Source organism: Vipera berus (assembly GCF_964194415.1).
Source record: "Vipera berus genome assembly, chromosome: 3".
NCBI lineage: Eukaryota > Metazoa > Chordata > Lepidosauria > Squamata > Viperidae > Vipera > Vipera berus.
Window position 1 is genome coordinate 153,175,871 of NC_138204.1, and position 14,533 is coordinate 153,190,403.

The following is a 14,533-nucleotide window of genomic DNA, read 5'->3' on the forward strand; positions in this document are numbered from 1 at the left end:
TTTTCACCCTTCTCCTAATATCCTCTTTCATTTGAGCTGTACAACATGTACGTAACAGGATTTTCTCAAGATCAAAGCAATAAAGAAGTCAGGATTTTGTTAGCTGTAGCTATCTTATCACCAATGTACAGGATATTATATTTATTCCAATATAGTACTATATATCTACAACATTTACCACATTGTACCATTTCTACACTTCTTACTAAAGATATTTTTATCCATTTATCTTCTTTGTCTTCTGGGTAAAGATAATTTATAATCATTAAAAAGGCCCAAGGTAAGTTTGGTTACAAGCTTGTATTTCACATGGATTATTAATAAAGCCATTCTAGTTTTAAAATCTCACTTTAAAAATAGTTTGAAATATAAAACCTGCAGAATAAGAACAGAATATGATCTGTTAGGTAAACAAGTTAATCAGGAGTTTGTTAGATTTTTCTCCAATAAGTACATACACTTCCATTGCCAGGATAGAGAAACATATTTTTTCCTGCCGTAAGTGAAAACCCTAATTTGAACATGCTTAGAGGAAGATGAATGATAGTGTTGCTGATCCAATGTACAGTTAAAGATTCTCCCTAATTGCTAAATACTCTTGATACTACATTCATTGTAGATGTCATTCAAGTGATAGCGATCCTCTAATTTTAACACTGCTAGAAAGAACTTTCTTTGGTCAGTAAAAAGTGAATTTCCATTATTGTATAGTATTATTGCCATATACTATCACAGTAGCTTCTATTTGCAATGGGTCTTACCGTTATTGTTCACAGTGAGGCAAGTCTCTCTGGAATTGACCATGTGGAGGAGATGGAACTGCTATTGGAAAATTACTACAGGCAGGCAGAAGATCTTATGAATGAAACCCGGGAACTTAAAATACTGATTGATGATTCTGAAAGTATCATCTTTATCAACTTAGACAGGTTAGCTGTGTGGAACATATTGTTAAAATTTAACATGCACTTTTTAAAACTCATTTGACATTTAGATTAAAAAATAGCTTTGTTTATAAAGCTTTTTCTCAGATAAAATGAATAAATTTATTTTCTATTCCTATAAATAATTTGGTTATTTTAATAAATTATATTGCTATGCTTTGTAGACATTCCATTATCAATGGTAACTTGACAAAGCCTGTTTTGCTTTTGATGAATTAATTTTTTGAATAAAGCTAATGGTTCTAGAGATGGACTGGCAGTCTTCTGTCAATAATGAAATCAACTTAATCACAAGCTGTTACGATTACATAAGCAGTCCCTAAGCTTTGTAACTGTTCCACTGCAGAAAGCCTGGTAAGCAAGTTAACCAACATATATGTCAGTTTGCTATTAGCATTGTGCCCATCTGCCATTTTTGTACATGTTCAAAAAAGTTTCCACAAAGTTAAGCTTGCGTTAAGTCAGGCCTTCACACATATCTTAAACAAGTTGGACAACCGCTCCATTCATTCAGTGACTATTTAAAGTTACAACGGCACTAAAGGAATGGTAATTATGGCCAGTCCTCAAAGTTACACCTGTGATCACATGATCAAAATTTCAGTGCTTGGCAGCCCGCTTACATTTATAACTGCAGGGTGTGCCACCCACTTATCTCTCCTCCCATTTTGGGTCTCTGCCCTGCACTCAGTCCACCCCTCCCCCTCCCCCCCATCTGAATTTCTCCACCTTCTTTCTCTTGCCACAGAGGTGTGCCTGTTATGGCAGCTGCTGACCTTTTATAGGCCTCTGTGAGGTCTCGGAGAAATAGCAGCTTCTTTGGCCAGGCTCAGTTCTTCAGCAATGGGAAGAAGATCAGCTGGAGACAACAGGGACAGCAGAACACAAGGTGGCCAAACGGGCAAGATAGGGGGAATAGAGGAATAGTATCCTTTTGGGATAGTGTTTTTCAAACTTGGCAATTTTAAGATGTGTGGACTGAGGACTCCTGGGAGTTGAAGTCCACACATTCTTTAAAATGCCAAGCTTGAAAAACTCTGTTCTAGAGCCATTAAATTGATGGTATCATAGGCTGGGCTAAACTATGTAAGTGGTAGTGGCTAGTGGTTTATTTTTAAAAGAAAACTGGTTGTAAACTGGGTTGCTACTCCTGGAAGCAAGTATGAAAGAGCATCTTCTCTAAAGTTGTTTAAATCCCTGAAGCAAGTGTTAACGGTCACACTTAATCCTTCAGTTTAACAGAGTTATATTTTACCTTTTTAGCCACCGCAACGTTATGATGAGGTTAAACCTGCAGCTGACCATGGGTACTTTTTCAATCTCGCTTTTTGGATTGATAGGAGTAGCATTTGGTATGAATTTGGAATCATCGTTTGAAGAGGTGAAAAACAATACTGAAAACAACATTTCTAGATATTTTTGTAAAATATTCTGGTAAAGCCACGAAGGCTGCTTTTAATTGCATGTTGTATTAATTGGCTATTAGAACCTGACAATAGAATATTTGTTGTTTAATGAATATCATAAGAGCATTGCTTCAGACTATTTATGCTCAAGCTATTTATGTGTTATATTTTTCTTTATGGGATGAATAGCAGACTTACTTGTTTTATGTAAGGTTACATCAATAGACTTGGCATTTCAACTTGAGGAAATTTGTACTAGTGATCATAACCATATCTGAACGAAAGCTGTCTTCTTTAGCCAGTCCTCTTAAAAGGACAGAAAACGTTTCTGCAAGGTCCAGTGGAGTAAATGAGGAAAAAAGAGAAAGCTTAAAGCCCTTGTCTTTATTTAATGAACCCCAGTGGAATGGAAAGGATCCATTTTGTATGCTAGGGATCTGTTCACTTTCCATGTCATTCCTACAGGACTGATGTATTAAGTGCTAACTCCTGGGTAAATAAATCTAATATTGCCAGTTAAGAGTCATTTTAAAAAATGCAGTAAGATTTAAAAACTAATGAAGGGTCTGAGGTGAGAATCATTCATTCTGTGCTCTTATACCATATTAGAACCATGGAATGTTTTGGCTGGTGACAGGAATTATGTTCCTAGGCAGTGGCTTAATTTGGCGGCGCCTGCTTACATTTCTTGGACGGCATCTAGAACCGTCAATGCTTCCACCAGTAAGTATGTTTTCACTATTACTACACTAAGCTACCTCATTCCTCCTCAACATTTTAGCTTAACTCTCATATGCAGGTATATTGGGAATAAAACCATCAACAAAACTCAGTTTGAATCATGAGTAGCGTATATTTTTCTAACATTTGATCAGATTCTTGTCTTCCTATAACTTCAGGGTGTTATTCCTTGTTTTGCATTCTGAGATTATAGAGGACAACTGTGATTTGATTTTTTGTGTTGACCTCGGAAGAGAACCATTCTTCTGTGTCTTTTGTATGGAAGAGGCTTGAGTTTGCCATGTATCTTGCTGGAGTATTAGATTTTTAAGTACATGAGATCCAGTGTTCTGTAGTGGCTAAGATTTTGGACTAGCACCAAGGAGACCCAGATTCAAATCCACCCTTAGCCATAAAAGCCCACTGGGTGATTTTGGCCCAGTCACTCTCTCACAGCTTCACCTACCTCACAGGGTTGTTATGGGGGGAGAAATGAGAGAAAGGAATAGTGTACACTATCTTGAGTTCCTGAATAAAAGGTGGGATATCAATAAAACAGGACAATGAATTATTGCGTATTTGTAGTTCTCCTCTGTATTTAGTCCAAGTGATGTTAATCTACAAGCTTTATTCAGATCCTTATTTCTATTGCTTAGCTGTTTTGAAAATGCTTGCAAGGATATTGATTGAAAAAATATTTTGTATATGAGTATTCGTTACAGTATGGCTTTGCTGCTGTGTCTGCCTTAAATTGTGTCTTCCTGCTGTGATTACAGCACCATTTACTCTCTGAGACAATGCATCCTAATTTCAGGCAGAATTCTTAATAACAGTCAGAATGAACCTCTGCTTTCTGGCAGGCATTTGAAGGGAGGCTTCAATTGTAAAAAGTCAAATGTAGTCCTTTAAGAACTTATTCTGCTTAACACTGGTTGTACATAACTTAGCAGAGATGCACATGATTGATAAACTTCCATTTGAATCCGAGAGCATATTTTAGGTATACGTAGCTTTTGACTAAGGAACAAGCCAGACTTCCCCTTAATTAGATATGACTTCACACTCTCCAAGGATACTATATTTAGTGTTTGATATATTTTAAGCAAATAAATATGATATGCTGCCAGTGTTCATAAACAGAAATACGGTATAGATCAGGGGTGTCCACCTTGGCAACTTTAAGACCAGTATAGCTGGCTGGGGAATTCTGGGCGTTGAAGTCCACAAGTCCACAAGCAACCTTCCTTTTGCTTACTTAAGCACAACACTACCTTCCCCATCAGTTTTCACAATCCTCATTTGGTTATCTTTTCCTTCTTTAGATGCCGACTTTATTGAAAAAAACACAGTCAGCCAATGGAAAAGTAGAGTTTAAGAATGTTTTCAAAACAGATTCCTTTGAGTCAAGCAGAAGTACAATGACCAACCAATGACATGAATACGCCAGGATAACTTAAAATTGAGACTATCATCCTGGATTTTGTTTTTAAAAAAATGTAGCAGCCTTTACCGTTTGACTGTGTTATATCCCAAAAATACGAAGTTAAAAATCTTCAGTAATGGAGAGAAGACTTCAGAGTTTTGAATACTTCAGTCAAAAATGTAAATCATGTAAATGTTAAAAAAACAACCTTTTTTTCTTTAACTAATGCCTTCTGTGGGAATTCTGATAAAATTTAACCTTTTGCCAATATAAGAAAACCATGTCTACCGTAATAATAGTTTTACATGTATTCCTTCACAGGCATAGTTCATAGAAGGCAAAAGTGTTGTCTAAATTATTTCTAAAGAGTAAGATATATTTATGTAAAAATAGTGTTATCTCTGATAACAAATTCTTTTTTTGAAAATAATATACCAGAATGTTAATTTGATGTTCTATTGTTTAGATTTAGTATTTTGTAAAGATATTGTTTTATTGCTAACTCTTCAGTTACTGGATTCCGAAAGGTAAAAAGCTTATTTTACTCAGTTTTATATTTCTGTCGTAGCTACCAAAAATAGAGTTGAAAGCTCCCCCTTTTTAAGGAGGCTTCGTTTGTTTGAGAAGTTTATGGAACCTCCTTAAAAAAACAGCTTTCCAGATTGTTGAGGCACTCCACGCTCCTCTTAACAAACTGCAAATTCACTTAATGATTGCATTGGTGAGAGCAGGAATAGGGTTCGTTAAGTGAGACACTCAATGGCTGTCATGGCATGACACCATAATGGGCAGGTTTTATTATGGTTGTAAGTCGAGAGTTATCTGTACTTTTATCTCAATGCAGCATCAGTCTCATGACAGCTATTATAATATGACTTAATTCAGAATGGTTCCAAAATGCTACTCAGTCAGAAAAACAGTACTTAAACTGCTTGCTGTGCATCAAAGGCAAATTAATAAATCAGCCATTGTCTAGATCATTTAACTTAAAATGGTATGTTAATTATTATCCTCAACAGTAAGAAAATCTGATTCACAGTAGACGAAATTGGGAATGAATTGGTTTGGAGGATAAGCTGCAATAGTATTAAGCTTGGGTTCTTCACTTATTGCAGGATCCAATGTGGGTTGGTCACCAGGACTAGAGGTTTTGTCTCCAAGCTTTTGGACTTGTGCTGGACCCTATCCTCGGGGAACTTCTCGCTCACCAGAATGCGTGAATAGGGTCCAGCACAAGTCCAAAAGCTCAGAGGACTAAACCTCTAGTCCTGGTGACCAACCCAGATTGGATCCTGCAACATTATCCTGGGACGTGTATATTTGTCTTGACTTATTGTCCATACTGACTAACAACTCCTCTGAATTTTGAGTAGTTTTCTTCTATTGCCATCTGTTACTTGATCCTTTTAACTAGAAGTGTTAGGGATCAAGCCTAGGCCTTTCTATACATGAGCTATAGAAATCATTTTAACGGCGTAGTTGGAATATTGAGCCAGCTTCTGAAATTTACTGAATTTATCAAATATTGGTTCTCTAATATTGGAAAAGATCATGCTTAGAGGATGTACAAACTCCTATTACTGGACAATTAATTTGGACTGGAAATATGCTAGATAACTATCTGTTCTGAAGGAAAAACATTTTAATACCTTGTATTGTCTCCAGGTTGTCATGTCAATATGATTAGCCATGAATCATGGCTAGGGGGGGCAGTCTTCAACAACTGAGCAAGATAGCAAACTTAAGTTTGATGCAATGGAGGTCAAACGAGTTATCAGTAATAAAAAATATTCTTTAAATAGCTGTTAGCCTGAGACAGTTTCTCTTAAAGGTCACAAAGTTCTGGAGTTTCAACTCATTTATTTATAGAAGTATTGTTACACTACTTAATAATGTATAAAGTTATAATAATAGAGATAAAGAGAAAATCTGTTTTATTGATGCTGTTAACTCAACATTTAGGATTCTTCTTGGCTTTGTTCTCCAATATACTAAATCCAAGTCTGTTGGAATAAATTTTTTTAAAAATTAAGACTATATCTGTTGTCATGCAACTGTTAACATAGCTAATGACCAAAAGCTGCAAAAGATTTAGAAAAACTTCCCCTCATTATTCTATTTAACATGAACATCTTAAAAAATACACTAATTTTAGGAGGGATGATTAACTTCTTAAAAGGTTTAGTATTGTTCACATACTAAGTCAGGAGCAGATTTGCTATGCTGTCCTGCATTCAGGAATTACTGGCGCACAAAACTCAGGATTACTTCATTGAAGAGGTTCTTTGAAACACAAAATGATAATCAGAAGGTGTAAAGAAAAAGCCTTCCACTAAGTCGGGCTTTAGTTGAACTTCTTTCAGCAGCTACAACAACTTCACTCTGTCAAGGCAGAAAGCAGGTATTAATACTCTGCATCCTAGGGAGAGAATTAAATCCTGAAATTTTTGTGACAAAGTTATTTTGTTGACTGGAAAGTGACAGCCAGAATTTTCAGCTGACAGGGCCTAGGAATTGGGGAAATTATACTTTCTGCACATCTGGAGGGCACTAAATTAGTTTAAAAACCAGTTTGGTCTAGTGATTAAGGCAATGGACTAGAGTTCTAGTCCTGCCTTAGGCACAAAGCCAGCTGAGTGATTTTGGGCCAGTCACTCTCTCTCAGACCTAGGAAACAGGCAATGGGAAATCATTTCTGAACAAGCTTGCCAAGAAAACTGCATGGATTTGTCCATGCAGTCATCCAAGAATCAAGACACCATTGAACGGAAGACCAAAAAGGCAGATTGGAAAGCTTCCATTAAATGCTAAATGATCAGGGGGAAAAAGATGTAGCAAGCATGGAGTTTTTTCTACAAATGATTTTAGTTTTCTGTGGGTTAAAACAGTCAATTCAGTACGGTTTTTTTTTACAATACTAGTAATAAACAGCAAATGATTTACAATCTGGCCTTGTTTTCCACTGTGAGAAAAACCAGTACTACTTATTTTAATTACCTTTTCTCCAGTTTTTATTGTAAGAAGAGCACTCCCAAACCTTGATTTTTCCTGCAATGAGAATATATAGCCACCAATGTCATACTCTGTAATTAAGGTGTTCAGTGCTGCTCCTGACAACTCCCTACAATGAGGAACAGTAGTACTGGAATACAATATCTATTGAGCAAACAGTTTTAGGTGACCAAATGAATGAAGATACATGTTATAGCATTGAGGTTGGCATCACGTAACATTTAAGCAATATCAAATGATGTTAAGATAATTTTTAATCTGTTCTCTTGACAACCTGCTAGGTAAATGGAAAGACATGATTTATTTGGCTATTGGCTGTGCCTAGTTCCAATTCTCCAAAAGCCACTATCCTCGATCAAAATAAGATGAAATTTTTTGTTAAAAATAAAATGTATTGTAAAACTTTTCAATTAAAAAAAAAGATGAAAATGGTGATTGTAAACATTTTTGCTTAGTCAAACATCTGATTGAAATCAATGATTCAATAACAGGAACAAGCTCTAAACGTACTAAACATTGCAGCTGTTAAAGCTATCCTACTTTAATTACTATATCTTATGCTAATCATGACTGATTAAATATTAATTAGTAAATCTATGTTCAATATGGCCCCAAAGTTACATATCCATACTGTTTGAAACCCTTTTTCTACTTGTAATAATTTAATGCTTGGGTCTGGTTGAGTGAAAACAGGAGGATTATTTTCCTGGTTCTAATGGATTATTAGTATGAAGTTAGATTAGAAACAGCAAGACATTTATTATAACTTGAAGCTCAAGTAATTGGGTGTTTTAATATTTTAATCAATTGACAGTTTAATAGTTAGATTCCTTAGTGTTCAGGTTAAATTAAAGCAAAAATCACGTCAAAACATTTTATTATCATACCTCTGGAGAGATGATAACATACTGTGCCTGGGAAAGTAAAAAGAGAAAAGAATGAAAGGCTACCATTATTTTTACTGGTACAATAATCAATTACAAATATTTCTAAAGGGTTTCTGAGCTGATGAATATGCCTGATTTCTACTATGGAAACTCATTTCAGTGCAGAAACTGATTCTGCTGAGCAGGAGCAGTATGCAGTCGTAAAATTTTTGGTACACATGCAAATGTTTTAGTCAATTTGTGTCCTTGTGTGTGAAAAAGATAAATATTTAGGTGTTTTGCTTTTTTTTAGTATAGTCAGGTGTTTTTTCTACCTTTTTTGAAGCATTATTTTTGTTAGGTTTTGTTTTGTTCTTTTTAGGTAACTTAGTATAGCTTTTATTCTTCAGCTTCACAACATATATGTAATAGATTAGGTATGTTTCTGAAAGAATTCAGTTTTATTATAAAGCAGTAATATGGTTGCACTATTATACTGCTGCTTAATTTTATGTAATATCAGAGTTCACTTTTAAAAGAAATTTTAATTGTAATGTTTTCCATTTAAATAAATATATAACTTAAAACTAGTTTAACTTTAAACTAGTTTTCTTAAAACTAGTTTAAGTCTAGGTAACAAACAACTTACCCAGTCTTCAGGACAAGGGGAAGTCCATGATTTGCAGTGGTCTGTCACATGACCCGTAGTGGTCTGGTTTCCACTGTATATATAAATATATCCAACTTGTTCTCCAAACAATCCACCCATATTTTTTTCATTTCGAAGAGGCGATGACACAATCATTTCATCTGCCAATATGCACAGCAAAAGATTCACGCTACAAATATGACCAAAATTACACAGGTAGTCCTCAACCTGCAAACCACAATTGGGACCCGAATCTCAATCGTTGAGCAAAGCAGTCATTAAGCATGATGCCCACATGACTTCTTGTGGGGGTGTCCTGGAACAACCCAACCTGCATGAAGATATTGAGTAGGGAGAAGCAATTGGAGACAGACAGCCTCTTAGATAACTCAGGCTCTGTGCCATGAAAGGCTTTATAGGTAATAACCAAAACCTTGAGTTGCATCCAGAATCCAACTGGCAGCTATTGCAGCTCACAAAATTGGAAGCAGCCAAAGGGGCCCGGTGGTTTTTTTGAGGCATACCGCCCACCTTTTTCATTGCCAGAAGTACTCTTCACTCCCTCAAAGAGGATGATATACTACATGGACCTGTCCCGTGGTCACCTTCTAGGCTGCTTTGATAGCCCAGAAAGAGCTAGAATTTAACCAACACGTGGCCAAGCTGGCAGATTGGAGGACTTTATTCACCTCTTAGAGTGTTACAGAACTGAATTCAGTCCAGATAAACTCGGAAAGAGTGCACTGGGCAACTCACCTGGATCTGGCCAAAGACCAACTCCAAATGTATAATCTGAGTCACTTTTTTCACCAAATAGCATGAATACTCACTGCAGTTCTGCAGATGGACGGATCACTCCACCCAGAGCTACTGGTTAGCTATCAGCAGAAACAATAAGGGCAGAAAACTAGAAATGCTTCACTGCTCTTATCACCAAATATGGACAAAATATTCATGTTCAGTCAGATTCACTCTTTAGACTTTCTGCAGAAACAGAAGTGTCACTTCTGGCGCGTCATCTCTGGGGCTCATCAAAAAACTAAGGTATACCCTAGGATCAGTGCACACAGAGGTCTCAAAGAAGCAATCCAGTCCAGCCTCAATCATCCACCTGTTCCAGGATGCAACGAAGCTCTCGGCTGTGATCTTAGGATGCAAGTTTGGAAACAGGGATTTGTCTTTGAATTTACTGTTTTAGTTCTCCCGCAGTGACACAGGAGGACAATCCTCAATTTGCTGCTGGAAGAGTTTACTTTCCCGGAAGAAAAAGAGGGTGGTGGAATGCTGAATTCACCCTCAGTAGAATTTACTATGCAATTTTTTTAATGTTTCACAATAAAAAATTGTAACTATACCAAGTCCATCATTGTTCAGATCCCGTAAGTGCACCTCTTCTCCAAAACGTGAAAATCTCCTATCTCCACTGAATGTGCTAAGTATAGAAGGCTTGCCATTTTCCATCAAGTCATATATCAAAACACTTCCTGCTTGGTGTAGTGTAGAGGATATAAATAAAATCCTGAAGACACTGTCTGAAGAAAACCAAGATGACAGAATTATGGTTGCTATAAAAAATGTCAAGAAAGCATTGTTGAGTTAAGAATCCACATTTAAATGCAGGAAACACTAGCTCTACTGAATCTATCTGAAGTAATGATCAAGTAGTTTATCAACAAAGATAACTGCTTTTAGAATAATCATGTGCAGAGCTCCCAGTCTTAATGAAAACTATATTGTAATTTCAGCCAGGAGATATTCTTTCAGCTAGAGGTTGCACTAAATGGTTGCATATTTCCAAGCCACAAAATTCAAAAAGTTGAAATGAACAGAGTATTGGAGAACAGAGATGCAAGTTATGAGTTAGCTGGACTATTGCTCTAATATTAAGCATGGCTCAGTTTAGATTTTAACCTATAATAAAACAGGACACATGTAGTAAAATGCAAAAGCACTAGTTAAAGGGAAGGAATGAAATCAGCAATAAAGGAGTATAAATCTAACACAGTGGGAAACTGTATATTGAGTATATTGCTGCACATGGTCCCATTCATCTTCTGCAATAAGTATTGGGAAGTATTTCAGAGTGTTTTGATCTTTGATTTGGAATCCTTTACAGATTAAAATTGAGATATTTTCATTTTCCAATAGTAATGCCATTGTGATCAACATTTTCATTTACAGCGGAACTTGAAATGGCTAGACTGAGGAATCGAAAAACATCCCAGAAGAACTATTTAATAATACTTCCAACAGATTTGAATGGATGCAGTCACAAGGAGTTGATTCAGCTTCATGTTCCATCAGAAGTAGACAACTCATATTCCCCAACTTTTTTTTATTTTCTGGAGGTACTTGAAATCACATGTCTGAACATCAAGATCTACTTCCTGATATAAAAGACCTAAACAATCCAAAATAGATCCCCTAAGAAATCTAATACAATTATTTCTGCAATATTATGTAAAGCTGCATAGGGATAAGGACTCAAGTGAACCAACGTGTCTGGGAACCAACAATGACAAAATATTACAGCCTCAATTTCTCAACATAAAAGCAACATACCTCGCAACAGGTCTGCAACATTGTATATAAACAATGCATGTATATTACGTTGAATGGATTTTAATGAACTTTCTACATAAGTAAATTTAGATTCTGTATCATGATTCTTTGCCTACTGGAATTTCTTTATCCTCTGTCATAATGCATTACTGAAATAAAAATGCTGCTAAGTCTTGTTCAAAGTTGCATACCTTGTGTCGGTGCACCGACTATCAGTACTTGCTTGGAGATTCCTTCTATGGAAAGGAAACCGGTTGCCAAAGCTGAACCAAATTTCCCATTTTCCTGCATGGTTATAATATGAGCACATATACATATATATAGTTAGTCTCATGAAATCAAAATTTTTCTCATTCTTGTTTTTTATATTATTTCAAAAGGCACCACAAATACTTACATCATCCCCACTTAAAGTGAACCAGCTTTGGGTGTTTGGTGGGATATAACCATATACCATTCCAACAGCTTGCCTGTTGTATTCGGAGAAATAACAGCCTAGGCTAGAATACAAAATGTTTATAGTAAAAAAACAACAACAGAACAATTAGGATAAACACTGAACAATACTAAAAAAAGATAGTAATTGCAAGACATACCGTAGAATCATCATCATCAATATCAGTTTCATTTCAGAATCTCAATTTCTGGACTAGTGATCCCCAAATATATAGACTACAATTCCCATTATCCTCCAGATTATTGCCCTTTTCTGGACTGGGAGCTCATTATAGTTACAAATGTCTTAGTATCTCACACATGGAGTGCTGGAACATGGTCTACATGGCTCTACCTTTGAAAACCACTTGGAAGCTGTAGCTGATCTAGAATGCAGCAGTGAAGACAGTTAGGAATGTATCTCACTATTCCCACATAACACCTTCATTGTTTGAATTACCTCTATAGTGTTTATCAGTAAACTTCCAGGTGCAATTGAAAGTGTTGGTTGTGACTTATAAAAGCTTTCATGGCGTGAAGTCTAGCCATCAAGAACTACCTCTATCCTTTTGACAGAGTGGATATGCTGCAGTTTCAATCTTTAAAACCTAAAACAGAGACCTAATAAGACATATTCCTTGTCTGTTGCAGTGCCTGCCGCTGTAGTAACGTTTTGCCTAGAGATTTGAAGAGCCCCAATCTTATCTGTCCTTTAAACAAGCTTTAAAGATCTGATTTGTTTCAAGTGTTTTCAATCTTCAAGTGTTTCTCAACCTTAGCATCTTTCAGATGTGTGGACTTCAACCCCAGAATTCCCCAGCCAGCTCCCCAGGATATTGAAATACACACATCTGAAAGCTGCCAAGTTTGATAAACACTGTTTTCTGTTGAGAGTATGCGCCTTGTGAGAGGGTTGCATTAATGTGTTGGTTACCTTTGCCCCCAAGTGATTGCCTTCTTTTATCTGTTTTATTGTATGGTTTTTAACTTGTATTCCTCACAAAGACAGGTTATAAATTTGACAGACAAATAAAGCAAACTCACTTTCAAATAAATAAAATACTTAACCTTGGGCTCTACTTGTAACAAGGAAATGACTCGTGGCCTTGATCTCGAATGAGTTGCAAACACTTTTAAAATGATAAACATTTTATTTTAGGAGAAAAATAGTTACTGAACAACTTTAACAGAAAAAAATATTCTGAACCAGATGAATGGATTATATATCCAGTATTTAGAACTGTGGGCAGGTGATTATATAGCAATAGCAATAGCACCTAGACTTATATACCACTTCATAGTGCTTTACAGCACTCTTTAAACAGTTTACGGGGTAAGCATATTGTCCCCAACAATCTGCGTCCTTATTTTACTGACTTCAGAAGGACAGAAAACTGAGTCAACCTTGAGCCAGTCAGGATCGAACTGCCAGCACTGAGTAGAATCAGTCTGCAATACTGCATACTAACCACTGCACCGCCGCAGCTCTTAATATATACCTGTTAACGCAGGACTATATGCGCTCTACAATACAATCAGTTGTAAAACCTAGTTAGGATAGGCACAGCTTCAGGCTTTGTGGGGTTAGTCTTGCTTTAAATCAAAGGTGGACCTTAGGGAGAAGGGCGGCATATAAATTTAATAAATTCAATCCAATTCTCTTCCAAGGGCTGTACGTAGCCTTTGAATGGGGAAATACCAGGGTAATATTCCTAAAGGTCATGGGCAGAGCCAGAGTAAAATTGACATTGGTTTTATTTTATATACGTTTATATTTAATTGAAATATGATTATTTTCTGATCATCCATTTAATAATGTTCCCCTTCTGACACATTAAGTTATAATTTGAGGTCATCTTTTGAAATTTCTAGGAATTGTAGCTAAGGCATATAATCCTGCAGCCTTGAATTATATCTCTGATTCAGCTGCAGAAAATAAGGTCATACTTTAAAAAATGTCTATTATTAGAGCATTATTCTGCTTGTATCTAACAGATCAACATTTAGAGAAAATGTAGATCTGCTGCATATATTTGTAGTGAGAAAGTACAGAAGATAGGTTGTGAAGATAGCCTAGAACAGACATGTCAAACTCGCAACATGACGTCGCGCGACGTATCGGAGCTTTTTCCCCATTTCTGGCAATGGGGTGGGTGTGGCTTCCCGAGGACGTGTCTGACCCGTGGGCCAGCATTTTGACGCCCCTGACCTAGAATACAATCACATACATATGTACTTAAAAATAAATGCATACACCTTGTACAATTTCTCCCAAAAGGACTTCCAATAAGCAGCAAGATTTTATTTGGGAGCTGGACACTGCTGAGTGATGAGCCAAACCAAGCATAATCTGTTTCTCCTTTTACCATCCAGTCAGCATCTGATACAAACAGCAGGCCTGAGAAATAAGGAGAAAACTAGTGCTGATCTGAAAGTTCTGTTTTTGAAACAGATTACATACAAGAACATTGCTTTGTTCAATATTTCTGTGTAGCACAAACCATTACTTTAAATAC

At 36.3% G+C, this 14,533-nt stretch overlaps 2 protein-coding genes across 3 annotated transcripts in view; one reads left to right on the forward strand and one right to left on the reverse strand.

Annotated features, from left to right (window-relative positions):
• MRS2 (magnesium transporter MRS2) overlaps nt 1-11,743 on the forward strand; it is a 26,572-nt gene extending 14,829 nt beyond the window's left edge. The window contains exons 8-11 of one of the 2 annotated variants that reach the window (XM_081324417.1): nt 777-929; nt 2,208-2,325; nt 2,960-3,073; nt 11,202-11,743. In XM_081324417.1, coding sequence (XP_081180543.1) covers nt 777-929; nt 2,208-2,325; nt 2,960-3,073; nt 11,202-11,225 — 409 coding nt within the window. In that variant the 3' untranslated portion in view covers nt 11,226-11,743. Of the gene's footprint in view, nt 1-776; nt 930-2,207; nt 2,326-2,959; nt 3,074-4,392; nt 6,802-11,201 lie in introns of those variants that run through there. The other variant, XM_081324416.1, reaches the window with a different exon arrangement.
• GPLD1 (glycosylphosphatidylinositol specific phospholipase D1) overlaps nt 6,886-14,533 on the reverse strand; it is a gene marked incomplete at its 5' end in the record, with an annotated part of 25,570 nt that continues 17,922 nt past the window's right edge. Inside the window, 8 exon segments of the mRNA XM_081324415.1 lie at nt 6,886-7,463; nt 7,466-7,541; nt 8,393-8,419; nt 9,021-9,181; nt 10,376-10,552; nt 11,774-11,867; nt 11,980-12,082; nt 14,274-14,415. Coding sequence (XP_081180541.1) covers nt 7,411-7,463; nt 7,466-7,541; nt 8,393-8,419; nt 9,021-9,181; nt 10,376-10,552; nt 11,774-11,867; nt 11,980-12,082; nt 14,274-14,415 — 833 coding nt within the window. The 3' untranslated portion in view covers nt 6,886-7,410.